The sequence below is a fragment of the Cricetulus griseus genome, chromosome 6, assembly GCF_003668045.3.
Source record: "Cricetulus griseus strain 17A/GY chromosome 6, alternate assembly CriGri-PICRH-1.0, whole genome shotgun sequence".
NCBI lineage: Eukaryota > Metazoa > Chordata > Mammalia > Rodentia > Cricetidae > Cricetulus > Cricetulus griseus.
Window position 1 is genome coordinate 49,766,901 of NC_048599.1, and position 22,153 is coordinate 49,789,053.

The 22,153-nt window shown below is 43.1% G+C and overlaps 1 protein-coding gene across 4 annotated transcripts in view; it reads right to left on the reverse strand.

Moving 5' to 3' along the window:
• The window catches only part of Mertk (MER proto-oncogene, tyrosine kinase), a 110,568-nt gene that overhangs the window by 16,507 nt on the left and 71,908 nt on the right, over nucleotides 1-22,153 (reverse strand). For 3 of the 4 annotated variants that reach the window (XR_004770482.1, XM_035446328.1, XM_027421846.2), the window contains exons 9-15: nucleotides 13,564-13,720; nucleotides 11,584-11,737; nucleotides 9,123-9,208; nucleotides 7,430-7,525; nucleotides 6,271-6,351; nucleotides 3,894-3,986; nucleotides 2,492-2,610 (exon numbers count right to left, since the gene is read on the reverse strand). Coding sequence is in view for 3 of the 4 variants with exons in the window: in XM_035446328.1 (XP_035302219.1) it covers nucleotides 2,492-2,610; nucleotides 3,894-3,986; nucleotides 6,271-6,351; nucleotides 7,430-7,525; nucleotides 9,123-9,208; nucleotides 11,584-11,737; nucleotides 13,564-13,720 (786 nt within the window). In the remaining variant the exon portion in view is untranslated. The remainder of the gene's footprint in view (nucleotides 1-2,491; nucleotides 2,611-3,893; nucleotides 3,987-6,270; nucleotides 6,352-7,429; nucleotides 7,526-9,122; nucleotides 9,209-11,583; nucleotides 11,738-13,563; nucleotides 13,721-22,153) is intronic. The other variant, XM_027421845.2, reaches the window with a different exon arrangement.

The following is a 22,153-nucleotide window of genomic DNA, read 5'->3' on the forward strand; positions in this document are numbered from 1 at the left end:
CTGTAGCCTCTCTGCCCATCCTCCCCTGCTGTAGCCTCTCTGTCCATCCTCCCCTGCTGTAGCCTCTCTGTCCATCCTCCCCTGCTGTAGCCTCTCTGTCCATCCTCCCCTGCTGTAGTCTCTCTGTCCATCCTCCCCTGCTGTAGCCTCTCTGCCCATCCTCCCCTGCTGTAGCCTCTCTGTCCATCCTCCCCTGCTGTAGCCTCTCTGTCCATCCTCCCCTGCTGTAGCCTCTCTGTGCATCCTCCCCTGCTGTAGTTTCTCTGTCCATCCTCCCCTGCTGTAGTCTCTCTGTCCATCCTCCCCTGCTGTAGCCTCTCTGTCCATCCTCCCCTGCTGTAGTCTCTCTGTCCATCCTCCCCTGCTGTAGCTTCTCTGTCCATCCTCCCCTGCTGTAGTCTCTCTGACCCCCATCCCTGCCTTGCCCTTGCCCCCGGAGACAACTTGCAGTCCCTATAGCTGCCTCTGGAGAAAACCTGAGGTTCCAACATGTGTGCTCTCTGTTCTCTTGCCCCCATCCTAATCCCACTTTTCCCTTTCCTTGTTTCATTCCCACCATGGCAGTGTGAATTACTAAAGCTTCTCCGGTCAGAACTCCTTCCTTCCCCAAGGCTCTAGAGTAGACACATTTCTGTTTGATGTGTGTCATCCCAGCTACCATCCTCTGTGAGTTGCTGAAGTGGTGTTTAATCATCTGCCTGTCTGTCCTGCACATCTCCAGTGACACTGTCCATGCTGAGGACAGGGACAGGGACACTTGGAGCTCAGAATGCAGGCCCTGATCAGAAGCTCATTGACAAGCCCTGAGACTTAATCTTGGATGAGGGTAATTGGAACAAGAGGTCTTTATGCCTACACAACTGACTGCACAGGAAGCAAGAAGCAGCCTGAATAAAAGCTCGGTGTTCCAGCTACTCTATGAACTCCCTGTCTTCTGTCTTTATCCCAGGCTACAAAATATCAAAATGTAAAAATGTATTCCTTTCCATTTTTGTAACACTGGGGAGTTATTTTCTACCACTAAGGGCACCCTTGTACTTTTGCAAAGAGAAATGATTAATCAGGAATATAGCGTGTGCTTGTTTCCCTTACACGTCATTTATTTTGTTTAAAAGAATAAACGATTACAGCAGAACTTTTGCCAGATCAGGCTATAAGATTTCCTGGGCAAAATAATTATAATAGTAACAGTAATAATAATAATAATAATAATAAAAGACACCCTGAACTAAATTTCAGACCTTCTACAAAGTGAATGACTCAAAATGGATGGACTACTCAAATAAATCACATAAAACTGAACAGTTTTAAGAAAGCAGCAGGAAAAAAAATTAAATCAGGGATTAGTAAAGAGTTCTCAGACACAACAGGCAAAGCATGAAACATGAAAGAAAAATTAACACACATGTGTGTAATTGCACTCACCAGAGTCCTGCTGTTGGTGGCAGCTAAGGGGACAGAGGTGCTTGGGTTAAAGTATGCACCGGTATCGACTGATTGGTACTGTTCCTTCCTACAGCCTGCACTTTTTGGCAGCAATAACTCAGGGCATTTTTGGTCCACAGCAAATTCTGTCCTAACCTTGAGTGATTACTGATAGAGGTCAGCTCCATGTTTTCCCATTGTGGGTGCCCTGAAGTAACGCTGCCATCTTAGACAGAGAAGTGATGGGGAGGAGCAATGGATCAGCCAGAGCATGCCATCGACACAGATCACAGCTCCTGCTCACGGGGAACACGAGAGGAGGACGTGGTGCTCACTTCACATGGAGGCCCATAGCAATGTCTCCATCATAGAATAGGATGCCTAAATCTGCAGTCTTTGAAGTTCACAGTAAAAACGGACCCCAACCAAGGACAAGTCTTTAAATTCATGCTCTTAAATCTCTGAGATGGCCCATCATTAGCTTTCTGGGTATGACCCAAATTGCCAAGGCTGTGTAGTCCTTGGGGTGTAAGGGAGTAACGGAGTACAAGGATGGCAGCTGAGGTCTCTCTACTCACCATATCTTCCCGAAACTCATCTTAGTGAGGATCACAAGATGATACATTCAGAAATGATTATTTTATACTTTAAAGACTGAAACCCATGACTCCAAGGAGGGCTCTGTAAAATTTACTTTAGGAAAGCTGCATGTGGTGGCACAAATTTGTAATCCCAGCATTCAAGAGGCCAGCCTGGGCTATAATGTGAACTTATCTCAAATAAACAAAGCACGTGTCTTTAAGAGAGTTGCTTTTACCAGTCTGTGATGAGTAAAGGCTCCATAGGCTGCAGTCAAGGAGACTTTGGCCCAAATTGGCCTCCTCCTACCATGAACAGGAATAAAGACTCACTCAGGACTGTCGGGGGTGAAGACCATAGTTCAACCCCTGGGTGCACAGTGAATGCTGAACCAAGGCCAGTGTCCTTCTCTGCATTTTCAGAGACACCGAGGTTGCCTCAGTTGACATGAAACCTTCAGGAACAGCTGACACAAGTGGTCTGTTACCTTTGGTCTCGTTTCTATCCGGGAATACAGCAGGAATGTATGTAGATCTCCGTATTTCATGAAGGGTAAAATCACCATGGGCTTCGGGATGCCTTGAGAGCTCATTTCTATACACACTCCTGAAATTGAAAGCAGGACCAGTTACAAAGAGCTCTTGTTAGGAATGAACACATAAACCCACTGCCAAATTGGAGCCATGTGCTACCAGGTCAAGAGGTGAAGAATCAAAGGCTTAGAACTCTCACAGTAGATTCTGGTATATGTAACACCTGCAAGCTGCGTGACTTTCTTTCTTTCTTTCTTTCTTTCTTTCTTTCTTTCTTTCTTTCTTTCTTTCTTTCTTTCTTTCCTTCTTTACTTTCTTCCTTTCTCTTTTCTCTCTCTCTCTCTCTTTTAGGTTAGGCTAGTGTTTTCAAGAGAACTCTCAAAGCTCAATCCTGTCACAAGAGCAGACGAATAGAAACCAAAGGGGTTTCGTGTTTTGTTTTTGTTAGACTGAATAACTGAGGGGTATAGACCTCAGAGAATCTGAGGGCAAATTAGCTAAGTGCTCCTATGAAAGGTCTGCTGCACCCAGATGCTTAAAGTTATTAAAGTATTTTTGAGGGCCTATAGGCAAACCCCTCTTTCTGAACTTTCGGTGATCCAGGATACAATGCTTTAGCATGGAATTCTGCAATGAACTGGTCACCTGATCCTAGGCTTACAAAGTGTAATGTGTCAAGCAAAGTCGAATGTCTCTCCTAAAGCCACTAACTGCAAACAATAGCTATTTCTTTGACAAACCTTAGCTTTCACGTCTCTACAGGGTCAGCCATATAGAATTTTGTATGACTGCTAAAAGATTTGTTATGGACCAAGGCAAAGGGCAGGGAAGAAAAAGGCCAGCATTTCTAGATTGTTTCTCTCAGAATAACGTCCTTTGCATATCATGCGCTGATACCATGTCAGTATTTTTTTTAACATAGATATTCATATAAAGCCAAAGTACATTAAATTGTGTCTCTGAAATAGTCAATGTGCCATGACTCACAAGTCGGTTCATAAATTATTTCTCAAAGACTATTTAGAAAAATGTCTAGGTTTACAGCTTTACTTCTCTGACAGCCTCCACTCTACAAAGACTATTACATTACTAGCCCTTGTGTCTTGACTTTGAGTCACTGTGGGCTATTTTAACTGACAATCTTCTAATTTCTGTGGACACTCTCACTATCTCGAATTCCATCAGCATCCAGAAAACACAAACCCATTTTTACTCTTGGTCTCAGAAGGTAGGAAGAACCCAGTGTTGTGATTTTTGGTATAAACTTCTCTACAGAACTTTGTGTTCTCTTCTTCGGCACACAGTGGGCCAGTCAAGCCCCTCCCAGCCTCACTCTGGTGTCTCTCCCTGAGGTACCTAGAAGCCGGATGACGTTTGGGTGGCTGAAGTCTTTCATGCATGCTGCTTCGCTGAGAAACTCCTCTATCTCCCGTTGAGAAAAGTTGTCCACTAGAAGAGCAGATGGAGAATGGAAGACATGATCAATGTCCTCAGTTTAGAGGAGGGGGCCAGAAATAGCAGGTTAGTTCAGTAAAACTTAAATCCACACCAGGCTTCATGGAGCATTCTTAACTTCAGGGAAGCTGAGGTAAGAGGTCTCAGAGGCCAGCCTGGGCGAGATAGCAAGACTTTGTCTCTCAAAGCAAACAAAACAAAACAAACAAACAAATTCCCCTTTCAAACAAAAATAAAAACTCCTAAAATCAGGAAAAGGCAAAACTATGGAGACAGGCAAGAGTGTCTGTAGTGTTTTGGGGTTGGGAGAAGAGAGAAGCCAAAGGGGAAACTTGAGGGATTTTTAGGCCATGCATGATGCCGTATAGGGGACATAAACCTAAAATTGGTCTTAAAATGTTAATTTAATAGACTTTTCACAATTACCTTTGTCTCTCCCTCTATATGGATGCATACCTGGGTCCATAATGACTACTTGTTAAATTGTGCCTTTGAGGTGGGTGCATTTCATACCAAAATTTTGAAATGTAACCAATTTAAGAGAACTATTTACAATTCAGTATTGGCCCATCAAGACAGTTCAGTGGATAAAGGGACTTGCCTCAAGACTTTGATGACCTGAATTTGATCCCTGGGAATCCAGATGGTAGACAAAGAAAGAAGACTCCCACAAGTTATTCTCTGATCTCTACACATATGCCAGGTACACATAATAAAATTTTAAAAACTAAAAATCAAGCCGGGCAGTGGTGCATACTTGTAATCCCAGCACTCCGGAGGCAGAGGCAGGCAGATCTCTGTGAGTTCAAGACCAGCCTGGTCTACAAGAGCTAGTTCCAGGACAGGCTCCAAAGCTACACAGAGAAACCCTGTCTCAAAAAACAAAAAAAGCCCCCAAAAATTCAATAATATGCTATATGAAGCAAGCCAATCCTGAGAGAATAAATCTCATTCGATTGCATTTGTGGGTAGTACTTAGAGTAACAAAACCAGACAGGAAGTAAAATGGCTACTTCTTGGGTTGAGGCGGTGTGTGTGTGTGTGTGTGTGTGTATGTGTGTGTGTGTGTGTGGGAGTATGGCATTTCATTCTGAAAAGATGGTAAGTTCAAGGGCCTGATGGTGGTGATGGGTCCATGGCAACATGAAAGTACTAAATGCCATTGGCCTATACATTTAAAAATGGCACATTTTATTTTATGGGTATCTTGAGAACAGACAAAACATAAGGCCAGGCCTGTTTTGAGGGATTTCTTTAACAGGGTATAACTAGTGACTAAAATGGTCTGAGGGTACCAACCTAGGTCTGTACTATTCTTTTGTTTTGTTTTGTTTTGTTTTTTGTTTTTGTTTTTCGAGACAGGGTTTATTCTAAAGGTTTATTCTATATTTATCCTATTGAGGTACAGAAAACTTAGAAAAATATTTTAAAACTTTTACATTTATAACATGTCTGTCATCTTCATCCTCACTGCTTCCCTTTGCTACGGAGCACTGGGTGGGGGTGGGGTAACAAAATGTGGGGATGGAGCTCTCCTGAAAACCCTAACCCAAGGGTCAAACCCAGGCAAATGGAGACTCAAGAGCCTTTTCTTTTCCTTAGTAAGTTTGAAACATAGTTATTTCCCCACATCAGTAATTTTATGTCCCCTCAGGAAAACAGCACTTGTGGGTGACTGTGTCACACCATGGACAACGTCGACCTTTGGTCACAATGCCAAGAGCTCTTGGTTAAGGGTCTAACAAGCTCTCTTTGACATGCCCTAGTTTTTATTTTGTCTTCCACAGTGCTTGGGATTGAACCCAGGGCCTAGTGCATGCCAGGTGAGTGAGTGTTCTACTACTGAATTACATGGAGATTCTGAGGCAGGAGGCTGTTCTTTCAATCTTAACCAGCATGGTGTAATTCTCGAGGGAGCTATTCTGAGGAAGTGGCCTCACTGCCCTTGAGATTGGTCAGACCAATCCCTGGGGTCAGATACTAACATCCCCCTGCCTCATCATGCCTTACTTGGGGATCTTAGCCATCTTAGATGATGGAGGGTGAGGGAGAAAAAAGATAGAGATGGTGGAAGTGACGAATGCTGCTCTGAGCATGATGAACACACAATGCATGTGTATAGCTCATCGAGTACCTTCTGCTGGTGAGCATGCCCCCACATTGCCTAGTGGCATCAGCAACTGAGACCAGGGCACAAGCACTGTTCTACACGGAGGACCTGATATAGAGATCACTGACTGCCCACCCTGGAAGAAAGGGTTCCATGCTGGACACTCACACTTCATGGTCTTCACTGCCACCTTCTGAGAAGTCCCATCATCCTGCTTCAGACTTCCTTCCATTACAGACCCAAACTCTCCTGTGAAGTGAAGCAACACCAATGTGATGCTGTGCAGATGCTACCCTGACCCCAGAAGTGCAGAGTTGTGTGGTCCTGGAGTGACTCATCTGCCATGCTCTGACACCTGTGATGGGGGAATGTCCTTCTGCATATATGTTTCTCTTATTGGTTGGTGAATAAAACAGTTTGGCCAATAGAGGCAGGAAGATAGGTGGGACTAGGAGACAAAGAGAATTCTGGGAAAGGTAGGCAGAGAGGCACAGGGAAGAGGACGCCATGTAGACCACAAAGGAGTAACAGGTCTGGGCATTCTCCGGTACGCCAAGACCAAGTGGAAATACATAGATTAATAGAAATGGGTAAATAATTCAGAGAGAGCTAGCCAGTAAGAAGCCCTAGCCATCAGCCCCCAGTTCATAAATTAATATATAGCGTCTGTGTGTTTATTTGGGGCTGAAGCGGCAGCAGGACCTTGAGGGACAAGAAAAATACCAGCAACACACCTGCATAGCTGGGGTGAGCACTGGTATCGTGAGTTTGAGTGGCTAGACTTCGCTTAGCTTATCACTTCACCAACCATTAAAAATACCCAAGATACTTACAGGAAACATGGAAATATTACCGAAGATCACAAAACTGTCTTTTCTTACCCCCAAGTGCTAGGCAAGCACTCTACCACTGAACTACATTCCCAGCCCAAAGCACAAATTTAATAACTATCATTCATGCTAAAAACAATTTTAAAATTTAAGTACATATATTTCATCAAATGAAGAAGTAGAACAATACCTTAAAGTATGTAGAACTTGGATCAATCAATAGATGATAATAATAAATAATAATTAATGAGTCATATGCTTTGCAATGAAAGAAGGGAAACCATACTTTCAAAGCTTACTCTGTTCCAGGCACTGCAGGTGCTTCTTACATAAGTCAGATCTGAGTTTCAAAATTCTTCTCTTTCCAAGGAAGAATTATTGGCATAATAACTCCAAGTCATAAAATCGGTATTTTATTCAGTGAATACACACTAAAAAAAAATCCTCAACTGGTCCTTGCCTCAGATTTTACAAAGAAATGCCTTGAAGCTGCTTACCTTCCCCCAGAATTTTTCCAAGAATTAGAAGATTTCTGTCAATCACAACATCTTCTAGTTTATTTTGCAGCTCCTCGCTCACTCCCAAGCTGTGCACTACAAAGGAGTAATCGTGAGAATAAGATTTCGCAGTGTCCTCTCTTCCGTTAAATACAAGCAGAAGTATATGGAAGGCCCTATGTCAAAGTTACACATTTTCCCTACTTTGTACTCATGTAAAAAAGTCTGCACTTCATTCTACTGTGATTGGGGTGAATAAAATTGATCCTTCAAGGCAAGATCATCTACAAATAGCTATAAAAGTGGGAGCCACATTTCTTTCCCCTTTCGAAACAGCAGCTGACCACACTGAGATTTGTGCAGAAGAAGTCTGCATTACCCACCAATGTATGCTGGTGGATAATGTATCCTTATTTATGATACAGAAAAGAGCTATCAGGACATCTGCCCTACCCTCCCATGCCAGCCAGGGAAGAAGATAAGTAAACCACAGGAAATAGCCAGATGATAAACTGTCCTTGAACATGTGGTATGTGGCATCTCATCCTAAGACATTAGGCTAAGTTGAATATCTCAGGGGATTGGAGAGTAAGACTGTCTACAGCAAGTATGCAGAACACAATAAGGTAAATAGCAGGTGTGCAGTACTAGAGAGGGAGAATGATTCAATGACCAACTGGCAGATGATTTACCCTGGGCCACAGCTGAGGCACGAGCCAACTTTGAAAGAGAAGAGCCTTAATATTGGAAGAGAGATGTTCACTCCTAGAGAAAAATTACTCAATTTGTTCTTCAATTGTTTCCCAATAGGGGAAAACCGTATAAGCGAACCATTTTTAAATTCGAGAACAGAGACATCTAAAGGTAAAGAAGTTGGTTAGAAAAGTAGTTAACACTGTTTGTTGCACACCAAGTAAGTGCTGATTCACAGCAGCCTGTATTCCGTCGGGCTACGTCCTGTTCTGCTTCACTTTATTTTAGTTTTTCCAAGTAGACGTTCAGAAGCATGGTTTTGATGATGTTTGCAATCTTGGCATGTTGTTCCTGAAATTGCTCAGGAACGTGTATCTGTTTACCCTTCCCCCTAAAAAAAAAAAAACAGAACCCCCCCCACTCTCACTCATCAAAATTCAAGCCTTCCAATAACTTGGCAGACTGTTCTTTGAGTTGGTGGCCAGGACAACAGGAAGTGAGCCTGGAGATTATATCCATAGCTTTGTGGCTTCCTTTAAACCTCTGACCTCTACCCCATTTCCTCATTGTTTCATGAGATTATGGATCCTTAACTTGTTTCTTTACACCAGGTGCACTTCCAATTTCCAGTAGCCTGGCCAGTAGATCCATATGGCGACATCTGATCATCTCCTTGCTAGTTTCTAAATGTTAAAATTATTCATCCCGCTGGGTGCTGTAAATTCAGCACTCAGGATCCAGTGGAGGCAGGAGGATCATGAGTTTGAGACCCACCTGGACTACATAGCAAGCCTCTATCTCAGAAAACAAAACAAAATCCATACATGTATGTATGTGCATACATATGTATACACACACATACACACACATATCTCAGAAAAATACATTCATATACATATTTTTTCTTTTTCATTCTCATCCTTTAGCTTTCATTTAAAACTTATCTTGGCTCTCCACTATTTTAACTTTTGCCAAAAAAGTGAAATGAAAGGCAACTTACAGGTAAGCTCGATGGCCCGCCGACAGAATGACTTCTTTGCTATGTAATTTACGACTAATTGGGAATCCTCCTCGGAGAATGCACCCCTGCACAAAAACAAAGACATCCAGCCATAAAATCAGGGTAACAGGTCCATGTGCCAATATAAGGACACTATGGTGTCAGCAGCATGTGTAAAGGGCTCTTCTGCAGCCCAAACATTTCCCTGCTGGGATGCAGCTTGGTGGCAGAGTGCTTGCATAGCAGGAGTGAGGCCCTGGGTTTGATTCCCAGGACTACGTGAGGGAAAAAAAAAAACCATAAAAACCATTTCCCACTGGGAGAAATACATTGCTTTTCTTGAATCTATTTTAACTCTACCTGGTGCAAAACATCTCTGCCCAGGTATCATGAAAGACAAATAAAAGGACTGGGTATCAAGGGCAAGTACGCTTGCCTATGATGGCCAAGGCCCTAGATGCAAGCCCCATTCTATATTTACATACACATGTGATTATACATGTAAATATCTTAAGAACAAAGAATAACTGATACATTTTTAAAGATATTTACTTACTTTTATGTGTGTGATTGCTTTGCTTGCATGTATACCCATTGCTCCAGCCCCAGCAAACCTTTTTCTTAAGGTCCATTATTTGAGTCTTTAAAAAAAATTATTTGCATATGGGTGTATCTATGTGAGTACCTGAGGAGGCGTAAGACCCACTGGAGCTGGAGTTACAGGTGGTTGTGAGCCACTTGACAGGGGTGCTTGGAACCGAACCCAGGTCCTCAGCAAGAGCAAAGTGCTCGTAACTGTACAGCCATCTTTACACCCTGACGCAGCATCTCCTTAAGTGCTGACAGAACATAACATTTTTAACTCAGGCTTACCGCAGTTAGAATTGGTAATGACCTTTGGGACCACTGAGAGACGGATAATAGCAAGGAAGCTGGGCAACATTAAAAAGCTTGTCCAGAGTGGCAGAATTGGGGCTGGAAAAGGAAAAGGGTTTTAAACTGGAACGTCAGAATACAAAGTGGCCTCTATTTGAAATGGATAATTCAGAAAATGTGACAATTTAGCCAAGGAAGGAAGAAAGGAGAGGGAAGGAGGGAGAGAAGGAAGAAGGATGAAAACAAAAGAAATAACAAGCGAGAGCCAAGCCACCTTCAGCCAACCAGGGATGCTGATACCTTGGCGACTGTTCCTGAATCCCTATACATACAGGTGGGGCATCTTTCTCTGAAATGACTGGACCAGAAGTGTTAGGAATTTCAGGCCTTTCCAGATTCTAGAATCTTGAAACCAAAGCTAAACATGAAGCTCATACCCATTTCACGCCTACTTCACATATAGCATGAAGGTAGATAATACTTGTAGATCATTTTTGCGTGGAACAAAATTTCTGAATGTGGCATCATGTTGACATTCTGTTTCCAATTGAACCATTTTGGAGTTCATATTTTCAGTTTATGGATGTTTAGATGTATCTTAAAAAAAAAAAAAACCTGGGGGCTGGGGAGCTGGCTCAGTGATAAAGTGTTTGATGTGTAAGCATGAGGATATGATCCCCAGATCCATGTAAAAGCTGAGTGTGGTGGTGTGTTCTTGTAGCCCTAGTGCTGGAGGTAAAGAGAAAGACAGAACTTCCCCAGCTAACCAGTCAGTCTAGTCAAAATGGTAAGGTCCAGGTTTAATGAGAAAACCTGTCTCAAAAAATACAGTGGAGGGGCCTGTGAGACGACTCAATGGGTAAAGGTACTTGCTGCCAAGCCTGACAACCAGAGTTCAATGTCTGGAACCCACATGTGGAAGAAGAGAATTAACCAACTCTTGTAAGTTGTCTTCTGATCTCTTTGTGTGTATCATGGCACCCTTCACACATACGTGTGCACACACACACAGAAGTTAAAAAAAAACAAAAACTTTATTTTTAAATTTAAGAACAGTGGTGATCAACAGAGGAAAACACCTGATGTTGAGCTCCAGTCTCCACACAGCCATGGCAGGAAAAGTACAGATGCACACACGTGCTGACACGAGTATATAACAATGCGCAATAAGTAATAATTGGGGTCATTTTTAAAGCTTCTCATTCAACACTGCTCAGTTTGTATAGCATGTCCTACTGAGGCTCGTCTCTGTGAAAGAGCCCATTGTAGGGCTGGCCCTTGGGGTTGCTGACTTTGCAGGAATTGGTCTAAGTAGAGAAGTCACTTGACTCTGAGCCCTGCATAAAATACAACAAGGCAGAAGCCCCACCAGACTGGTGTTATCATCTGTCATAACAACCTCACCGATACCGCAGGGTTAATTTGTTTCTTCTTTTTATAGACAGGGTCTCACCCATCCCAGCTTTATGTAAACCAGGTTGATTTCAAACTCACAAAAATATGCCTGCCTCCGCTTCTGCTGGGATTAAAGGTGTGCTCTGACGTGTGTCTGCTCAAGGTTAACATTTTTAAGTGGGAAACTTACCCAAACTTTGTTTCCTGGACTCTTCTTCTGATGGCCAGGGAAATATATAAAATCAACCCAATTAAAACAAATCCACAAAAGCAACCAAGGATGATGAGCATAGACTCCGTGTTGCCAGGTGCTGGAGTTGATGAGGGTGCATAATCTACCCTACCTGGAACAATTCCAAAAACATTAATTGGAAATAATATTCAGGGGTTCAAAATACATAGGATACATTGGCTTGCAATCCTTTAATATTTTGGTACTGGGAGGCAAGGAAGTCACATGGGCATGTGTCTTTGCCAACTGTGTGAACTGAGTGACAGACATGGTAGTCAGTCACGTGCCATGACGACTGTGGAGATGCTGCATGTCTGTCACTCATGGTGACTAGAGGTAACTTTATGCTTTGTGCAACGACAGTTCTCATAGGAGGGTAACAAGAATTTGAAACGTATTGCTGGGAACAGGTGTTATTTAGACTGTAGTAATGGGTGCTTTTACAGGCGATTCTGCCTATGAAGCAAAGCTTTAAAACCCTTTACAGTTTATTACACATGGAAACGGAAGTCCTACAGTCATAAATTGTGATTTTTAACAAGGATGAGCCATTATTGGTTTGTGTGTGTGTGTGTGTGTGTGTGTGTGTGTGTGTGTGTGTGTGTTTGCCGATGTGTACATGCATGAATGCACGTGTATGTGGATACCCTTGGAGACCAGAAAAGGGCATGAGATCCCTTGGCGCTAGTTACAGGTGGCTGTAAGCTGCCTGATTTGGGTGCTGGGAAATAAGCTCTGGTCCTCTGCAAGAGCAGCCAGTGTTCTTAACTGCTTTGTAAAGCTCTGCCTTTTGAATCAGAATCTCACTGTCTTTGAGTTTCTTCCAGGTAGATGCCCTTAGTCTCCCTAGCACCAGTAAGTATGTTCCCCAGGAACGGAGTCTACTGGCTGCAGGAAGGTAAATTACCTTCTATTTAGTGCTAAAAGGAGAGCCTGCTTAGGGATCACTGGGAAAGAGACAGACACAAATGAGTCATATGCTCTCAAGTCTCATCTGCTATTGGGTGCAAAGGTCATGTTTGGCAAGAGCCTGTAAATGAGTAAGTCATGCTGGAAAAGATGGCTGGGCATAGAGTTTACAACAATGGTTTAATACCAAATAACCTAGGATGGGTTGGACTTAGGACAAAGGTGGCTCCCAGACTTACAGAAGCATGGACAGCATTTGACCCATGTGAGGCATCATGGTGGCTCCTTGCCAAAGAACATTCCAGCAATAGGCAAGAGCTAATATGCGTGGTTGGGCATTTAGCTCAGCTAGTCAGGGAAGCATGCGGATGGCATCTGAAGGAAACACTTGGTGTTCTATGCAGACTGAGTCCCTGAGCACATTACCCAAGGGCTGAATGGGTAAGAACAAGGGGAACAGTAGCTTCAAACAGCCGAAACAAATGTGGCAAACCAACCATGCCAGTCAGAGGCAGCTAAGGACTAGCAGTATTGCTTGTCCAAAATGCAGTGCCATGTGCCTTAAACCAAATTGAATAGGTAAAGTCCAACTTAGTATTCTTTTTTTTTTTTTTAAAGATTTTATTTATTTATTATGTATACAACATTCTGCTTCCATGTATATCTGCACACCAGAAGAGGGCACCAGATCTCATAATGGATGGTTGTGAGCCACCATGTTGTTGCTGGGAATTGAACTCAGGACCTCTGGAAGAGCAGTCGGTGCTCTTAGCCATTAAGCCATCTCTCCAGCCCCAACTTAGTATTCTTAAAGAATGGATCTTCCTCATAAGTTATCAGTGCTTCCAATAATGGCAGAACAGTAGGGGTTCTCTGGAATGTATTCTAAAGTTCCTTATAATTGCAACAATGCTTTTTGGTTCTTATTTTACACTTGTCAATCACCCTCCATCGCACGGGTCCCACTTAGGCAGTCTGTGAGCTGCTCAGATCGCCACATTCTGCAGCCAACAGGGGTCCCCGACTCACTGTGTTCAGGAATGCTTATTTTCACTGGCTCACTGAAAGGTCCAACGCCCCCTTTAGTGATGGCTGCGATCCTCACTGTGCAGGTGGCATTGTGGATTTGGACAGGAATCTGAGCCCAGCTACCATTCTGGCCGACTTCTTCGGAAAGCTCTCTCTGCTAACAGAGAATAAAAAAGGAAATGAAACACTGAGGCATGTAGGGACCTCACTAGACAGCTACCCACATGCCCACAGTTCCTTCTGAGGGAAGCCACCCAGTTTCCATGCACAGAGGTCATCATGTTTCCACAAAGTTCCTTCTTCACAGGGGCCATTGCCAGTGGCACTATAGGGTGGGTCATGGACGTGTGGGTGGGGGTGTCATCGATCTCAAACCTTGGGGGCCTTGGGAAACTAAGATAACAAAGGCACAGCACTTATATGGGTCACTTAATAAACTTCTGGAACAAAGGGAACATTTGGTGGATGCCTCTAGGTCAGTGATTCTCAACCTTCCTACTGCTGTAACTCTTTAATACAGTTCCCAACTATAAAATTATTTCGTTGCTCCTTCATAACTGTAATTTTGCTACTGTTATGAATGGGAAATTTCTGACATGCAGGATATCTGATATGAGAACCAGTGTTCTAGATGTTAAGAGAAGTACTGAAGCCTTGTAATCCCATGTGCAAAATCTTACCCTTGGTGTAATGCCACAGACTCACACTGTCCCTGGGCAGTATGCACCCGTCAACCACTGTAAGGGAAATGTTAGTCACGCCCTCTTGGGGGCTGGCAAGGTGATGCAGACCACGCACACTAGGGCATGGTCAGAGTGACATAGCAAGACCTTAAATTTGAGGGTCGCATGCAAGCAGCTCCCTCTGTTCCATGGTTCACCTGGTTGTAGGGGACTGACTCCATCCCGTGAGTACTCTCCTATTAAAACATCTGTTCATCAAACTTGCTCTGACTCCTTTGCGGTATGCACTAATTGCACCCCACTATATTTTGGTGTTAGAAGTGGGATTTTTATTCTGAACCCGAGGGTGAGAAGTGGATTTATTCCCCTGCTGCATCAGCGCCCAGGTAATTTTTCATCTTCACCTGTGGCACTGACCGTCACAGAGTATTTCTGGCACCATTTAGCTGAGAGGAGCTCCTCGACGTTCCAGCCGCACCCTGGCCACCTAGAGGTTTCTTTCCTCCGCACACGGTCTCTGCCCTGCACCTCTGAGCCCATTCCAGCCGGGCCTAAGTACCCCCTCGGGTACTAAGCTTGGACCGATTGTGATTTCTATCCCGTTCCTTCTGTGACTTGGGACTGAGACAAGCTGGACCATGTGGGCTTTAAGCAGGCTTCCTCCATTTTTGGAAACCTGAGGCTCCTCCCCTTCTGTATTAGCCTTCACAGCTACTTGGCACCAGATAATGCTTGGCTACACCGAGAGTTTCTTTTTCTCTGTAGGCTTCCGCCCACGCGCCAAGCGCTGCCTGCTGCTCACGAAAGTAACACAGTTTCCGCCTGGCTGAGACCCGTTGTTGTCATCTGCCGTTACCCAGAACCCCACTTCTGGTACATATAAAGATGGAAAATACACAGAGAGTCTGGATGCTATATGCTATATTGTTGTCTTTAAATTGTTTGCCGAGGAAAGAGCAAAAGCTGCTACAATACATTTGATTATAAATGCTGCTAAATTAATCCAACTTACACATTTTTAAAATGCTTTGACTTCAAAATTTAAGTCCAAGGACAGGCTACTTGGGAAAAGATTTCTTGCTTCTGTTTCCACAGAAAATGGAAAGCTATGGATTCCTTCCAGGCTAATATGGTTTGATCAAGCAAGCTGATTCTATATCCAAAACAGCTGAGAAGATGCAGCCATAGATGACTATATAGGGCCAGATTTCTGTGTTTTATCATGATCCCCATGGTATGGACATCACCCCCAACCAGCAGGAAGCAGTTTGGAATGAACGATGCCCAAATTCCCAAATATTGTTTATAAATGTTTGTTTTCATTTAAATGGGGTGACTGATGAACTTACAAAACAAGATGAACAGTCCTGAAGGGTTCCTACTGAAATGGAGAAGTCTGCCAGACACACTGTGGCCTGTGGGCTGAAGATGGATGCCCCAACGTTATAGAGGAACTTTGGGTGACTGTCCAGGTAGCGAGATGTCTCTGTCAATTCTAGAGTTTATATATTATCCTTCTGTGGTCTTTGATAGAGCTGAAGACAGATAGTTATGGTTATATAGCTTTCTTCAGTTATTATAAAAGATAAGTCACCCTTCTTTTTATTTAGAGGAGATGATGGGGAGGTCCTTCTGTGTATATGATTGTCTTATTGGTTGATAAATAAAGTACTGTTGGCCAATAGGAAAACAAGATAGGTGGGACTAGGAGTCAAGGAGGATTCTGGGAAAGGTAGGAGAAAGCTCAGAGTCACCATGTGAGCCCAGGAAGACAGGACGCTTGCCGCTGGCGTCTGATAAGATAAGTCTTATAAAATATATAGATTTATGATCATTAAGACTGAGCTAGTAGATGAGAAATCCTAGTCATTGGCCAAACAGCATTGTACTTAATATAAGTCTCTGTGTGTTACTTGGGACCTTAACGTGGCAGTGGGTGGAACTTGGGTGGCCTGGCAGAAAGCACCCACGTGGCAGCAGGGCTTGGGCGGCTTGGAGGAATAAAGACTTATTCTAACAGAATGGAGTAAAGACATATCGTTACAAACCACCCTTGGTTTAGCCAAGCTTCTGTTCCCTGAAGTCCTGGGGGTTCTAAGTAAACTCTCTAGCTGGATAGATGGGAGAAGTGATTGCACTTTTCCCCTCTGCTTGACAAATAGACAATTTGTGACATTTGAGTTTTTTAAAAAGATATGTTTATTTTATCAGCATGAATGTTTGCCTGCATGTGTGTCTGTGTACCACATACATGCCTGGTGTCCATGGAGGCCAGAAGAGGGTGTTGGATCCCTTGGAACTGTAGTTAAAGATGGCTGTGAGCCACTATGTAAGTGCTAGGAATTGAGTCTGGGTCCTCTGGAAGAGCAGCCAGTGCTTTTAACCACTGAGTGACCTCTCCAGCCCCAATTTGTGCAATTTTTGAAACCTGGGTTTACTTTTACTGCTGTTGTCAGGCTTTCCAGACTTCCATGGTTACAATGCTCTCTGTTGTGGGAAATATACTTGGACCTGGACTTTTTAATTTTGCTATTTTTGAAATCATATTATAATCACATCATTTATGCTTTCTCTTTCCTCCCTCTAAACCTTCTCATATACCTCTCCTTGTTCTCCTTCTAATTCACAGCCTCTGTTTTTCATTACTGTCGCTACATGCTTATATATATTTACATGTTACTTGTATGTATGTTTTCAGGGTTAAATAAAGATGGCACCAATAGACATACAAAAGTGAATAGGGGAAAGCCCATGAGGCTTCAGCCCTACACTTAAGAACTACAATCTTAAGGAATACTGACAGTGGGAAAAATAGTCTTCCTCAGGGAAGAGCACACTAATTGGTAGTCCAATACCAAATCAGTTCAACTTTTTAAGTGACAATTGTAGGGTTTTCAGTCCGAAATGAGGCTCTGGGAAACCCATTAATCCCAGGATGGTGGACTTTTGATTTCAGAAGGAAATCAGGTCATGTGGGGCACAGGTGCCACAAATCATCTTTGGACTGGAGGTGTGGTTGGCGGTAACTTCATCTCAGGTTCACTGGGTTTCAAGCCAGTCACTTCTAGAAATGGTGCAGGACAGAGTTAGCTCAGCCTCAAGGACAAAGCAGGCTGGTTGGTCATTCATGACCAAGAGGCACCTAGTTTGGCCTTCCAGAGATATTTCCAATCTAAACCGAAAGTGACCATTAAGGCGAGGAAGGGAAAGAAATGAAAAGGGAGACACCACCCTTCTCCCCAAGGCCTGAGCTCATGGTATGTGCCAAAGATTTTTGTTGTTGTTAAATAAACAAATGAGAAGTTAGCAATGGAGGGGCTGCATATCCTAGGTTGGTCCTTTTTAGAAAGAATGTGTTTTATTTTGATAGTGGGTTAGTTTGTAATTCTACATTTAATTTGGGGGTAGATAGAACTGAAAATCATCAGGTAGTATAATCCACACCCTGAGTCCTGGAGCCCTGTAGTGACTCAGGCTTTTCTCATTGAGGAAAAAGTCTTTAGCATAGCTCTCAGCCTGACCGATCCTCAAAGTATAAGACTTCATGCTCAAAAGGAAACAGGCCTGTGGATACTGCTTTTTTCCTGCAAGATTCAGATGTGAAGCATCATTTAAAGAGAAATTACTTATAAATTAAAAAGTAACATGCAACTAGAAAAAAATGACATACTTAGACCAATATAGAGCCTAACAAACACAAAATTAAAAATATAAATGTAACAGTACATTTGTTCCTTTGAATCTGTACAGGGTTGGTTCCCACACAAAACGGCTAGGTGTGTGCTCAGTGGTGGTCACATGCTTAGCTGAAGTGAGCTTTGGGTGTCATTCTCAGTATGCATACATGGACACAGTATTTGTGCACAACTCACTGTAAATCATTTTGTAAAAAAATTATAATATTTTGAGAATTTCACATGAGTATTTACATCATTTCCTCCAGTCCCTCACAAATTCATAACCTCTTCTTTACTTACTATACACACACACACACAGAGAGAGAGAGAGAGAGAGAGAGAGAGAGAGAGAGAGAGAGAGAGAGACACTCCCCTCTGAATCCACTTAGCATTGCTGATATGGCATGTTTTTAAGGCTGACCACCGAGATTGGAATAACCTATCTTGGGGCTCATCCCTGAAGAGAATGGCTTCTTCCTCTCTCAGCAGTCATTAACTGCTTTAGCTCTTCATCTAGGACTGGGGCTGTGAGAGTTTCCCAACCCATGTGGGCATGTGTAAATCCTCTGATAACTTATAAGACCCAATAATGTGTTAACAGCTGCTATATTACTTACCCTTTTTAACAATGTGGTCATTTATATAATATTGCTATTGTTGTTAGATTGCTTAGGGAATAATGACTCAAACAATAAAAGATTTTTTTTTTTGAGATAAGGTTTCTCTGTAACAGCTCTGGCTGTCCTAGAACTGGCTCTGTCAACCAGGCTGGCCTGGAACACACAGAGATCTGCCTGCCTCTGCATCCCGAGTGCTGGGATTAAAGGCGTGCACCACCATGCCCTATGGAGCGAACACAGGGTTTTATGCATGCTAAACATGTTTTGTGGCACTGAAATTCATTCCTAGCCTCTAAAATAAAACAAAACAAAGAAAGAAACAGGCTTGATGGTATACTATATAATCTCAGCAATGGGAGGCAGAGGCAGGAGGATGGCTAAAAGTTCCAGGCCAGCTAGGGCTACCTAATAAGGTCCTGTTTCAGACAAAACAATAACAAAAACAAGTATTTTGCTATATAGTCTTACTCTATAGACCTGCCTGGCTGGACACTCACTATATAAACCAGTCTGATTTTGAATTTACAGCAGTTTTCACAACCACAGTTCCCCAGCGCTAGAATTACAGTACAAGCATGGCTGGCTGGGAAAATAAAATGCTTACTAATAGGCATGATTTCTTTTCAGAATATTTTCAAGCTGTGACTGAGTCCATAGATGTGCAGGTTGCAGACATGGAAGATCAACTATGGTTTACAATGTCTACTTGGGGCCTATAATTCATTATGAGAACCCAGAGAAATTATTTTTCATTCCTACCTTTGATTCCCAAGAGGAATTAACACAAGCAAAGAGTAACCTGGGAAAAGTGCATGGAACAGGGTCTAAGCCAGCAAGTGTGACACTTCTTTTAGTTCTGATTTTGGACACTCTGAAATCGATTTAAGACTGGATTACTAAGTATCTACCACACATATATTTTCTTGTGGTTGTCAGGTGGCAGAGCAGAGCCCTTTCCCAGCATGCATGTGGTCTGCTCATGAGATGTGCGCCATGGGCCAACTGCCTATTTCTTGTTTAGTGAGCATTCATTGTTCACTAACATAAGGACTTGAAAATCTACTAACATTTTTTTCAGGTAATGAAGCCCAATTTATACTATGGCATTTGAATGCAATTTCCCATAATTACTCAAAAAAATGATACTATAGACTTTCGGGGGACATGAAAGTAACAGCACATCTTTGGAAAGACAATTTCTTTTTTCCTTGTGGGTGTGGCTTGGAGTTAAGACAGGACAACTATGGTATTTTGTTTTATGATTATCAAATGACTTAAACATCACCAAATGTTCTATAAGAATTCACACCCTATAACTGATATCTGTGTCTAAAAAACATGGCCCATTTCCAGCCCCAAGAGCAATAACTTCATTGGGGGAAGAAGTATCAGATAAAAGTTGTGTCACATGAAGTAACAAAGGGCACTTGTGAAAAGTGCTCAGATTCATAGGCACGGATGACAAACCCATATCTTGTCTTTACTTCTGAGTGTCTACACTGTGGAGCTGAGTGCGAGACTATGCTTTAGGAAGAGAGACTGGCTGCTGGAAGTAACCTCGGCTTTACAGTCAGCCAGTCCCTGGTTCTTATCCCCAGATCTCCAGTTCCAAGCTTTGCGGCTCTGGGTGAGTCACTCAACACCTCTAAGCCTATTTCCTTAGGTGAAAACTGAGATGACTGTCTTTTTCACAATGTTTATGTAGGAGTTAAACAAGTCCCTGATAGAAAACAGTTTGCAGTCTGGATAAAAAAATCAATGGTGGTTCTTAGTATCTTGGATTGTGTTCATCAAGGTGCTCGCTGTGCTTGGGTCTCCCTCCTCTATAGCTGTAAGACCTCCTTTAGCATTGGTCTCAGGGTGTCTTGCAAGCCTTAGAGCATTGGAAGAAATTAAACTGTCTAGCCTCCCAATGCAGGACATCCATGATCCACTCAGAGATTACCTTCAAGGCAAACTTCTCTAATCAAAGAGAACCGCTCTCGTTGATACCTGGCTTTCAGATGTGGCTTAGAACCCTGACCCATCTCATAAGAACATTGACTATTTCTCAGGCCTAAAAATTATACCCTTTCTAATATCCTGCCTTCTGGCAGAAGGAGAGAGAGGGGAGTGGAGAGGAGGGGAAGGAGGGAGGGAGAAGGAGGAGGAAGAGGAAGAGGAGGAGGAGGAGGAGAAGAAGAGGAAGAGGAAGAGGAAGAAGAAAGGAAAGGGGCAGATAGCAGGTAATTTCTGCTGCCCCAGCAGCCACTGGCAAACTCAAGAGGAGGCAGAGGTCTCTGTCCAAGGAATACTTAGGTGTACTTGATTTCACATTGTGTGTGTGTGTGTGTGTGTGTGTGTGTGTGTGTGTGGTGGTTCTGGGGATCAAACTTGGGTCCTGGTGCATGAAAGGCAAGCACCCTATTGCTAAGCTATATACCCAAAGCTCAATCACACTGTTTCAAGACCACAATAATCTCTGTTGAGACTCACATCTGATCCAAAATCTCTACCCACCACAAACACAGATTAAACCAGCATTAGGCCTACAATTCCCAATCAGAGGTACATTCTCAAACTGGTTTAGATGGTGCAGCAGGTTCCACACATTGGGCCCATGGCACCACAGATACCTGCAAAGCAAGGGCAAGGCCCCATGTTCAGACAGTGCACAGATGAACAAGACTCCAGCCTGAACAAGAATGCACTGGTACTTGCCCTTCACCTTTGGACTTTGAGCTCTGATTTGGAAGGCAAGAAAAATAAAAATGGTAAAAAAACAAAACAAAACAAAACAAAAACTTCACTGAGGTGTAAGAAATATCCAAGCAGTAAAGACTAGAAGCTTCTTTCTCTAGTTGTCCATACCATTCTCAACGCAGAGGGCACCATTCTGAAGGGCACCGGGAACAAAGAACACAGCTGAGCATTGTTGGTGATCCGTATAGCAGGCCATTCGGCCACTGCCACTCACAACATTTCCAACAGCATCAGCCTTCACACACCTCAGCTCAAAAGGACCTCACTAGAAGAGTGGCTTTCACCCATGCCAGAGGCAGAAGGGCTGACCAGGCATTGGTTGGCTTATAGAGCACCCAGAAGTCTGCCATTGGCAGTCACTATTTCTTGCCAATAAGGAAACATGAAATTTGAGCAGGGCAGTGGTAGTACACACTTTTAAAACCCCAGCTTTCAAGAAGCAGAGGCAGGTAGATCTCTGTGAGTTTGAGGCCAGTCTGGTCTACAGAGCGAGTTCCATGACAGCCAGGGCTACACAGAGAAACCCTGCCTTGCAAACCAAAAGAAAAAAAAAAAAGAAAGAAAAAAAAACCATGAAATTCCTACTCTTCGACATAGTAACATAAAGGTTACTAGATGACAAAGGTGCAAGTCCACTAAAACAAACCACCCAGAGAGCTCTTCCAAGAAAGTTCTGAAATTACATAAATACAAAACCCAACTTATTGCAGCTGTCAGTCAGAAATTTCAGAAGTGCCTGATTTCCTGCCTTCCAGAAGAAGAAGAAGAAGAAGAAGAAGAAGAAGAAGAAGAAGAAGAAGAAGAAGAAGAAGAAGAAGAAGAAGAAGAAGAAGAAGAAGAAGAAGCTAAAAGTGCAAATGAAAGGATA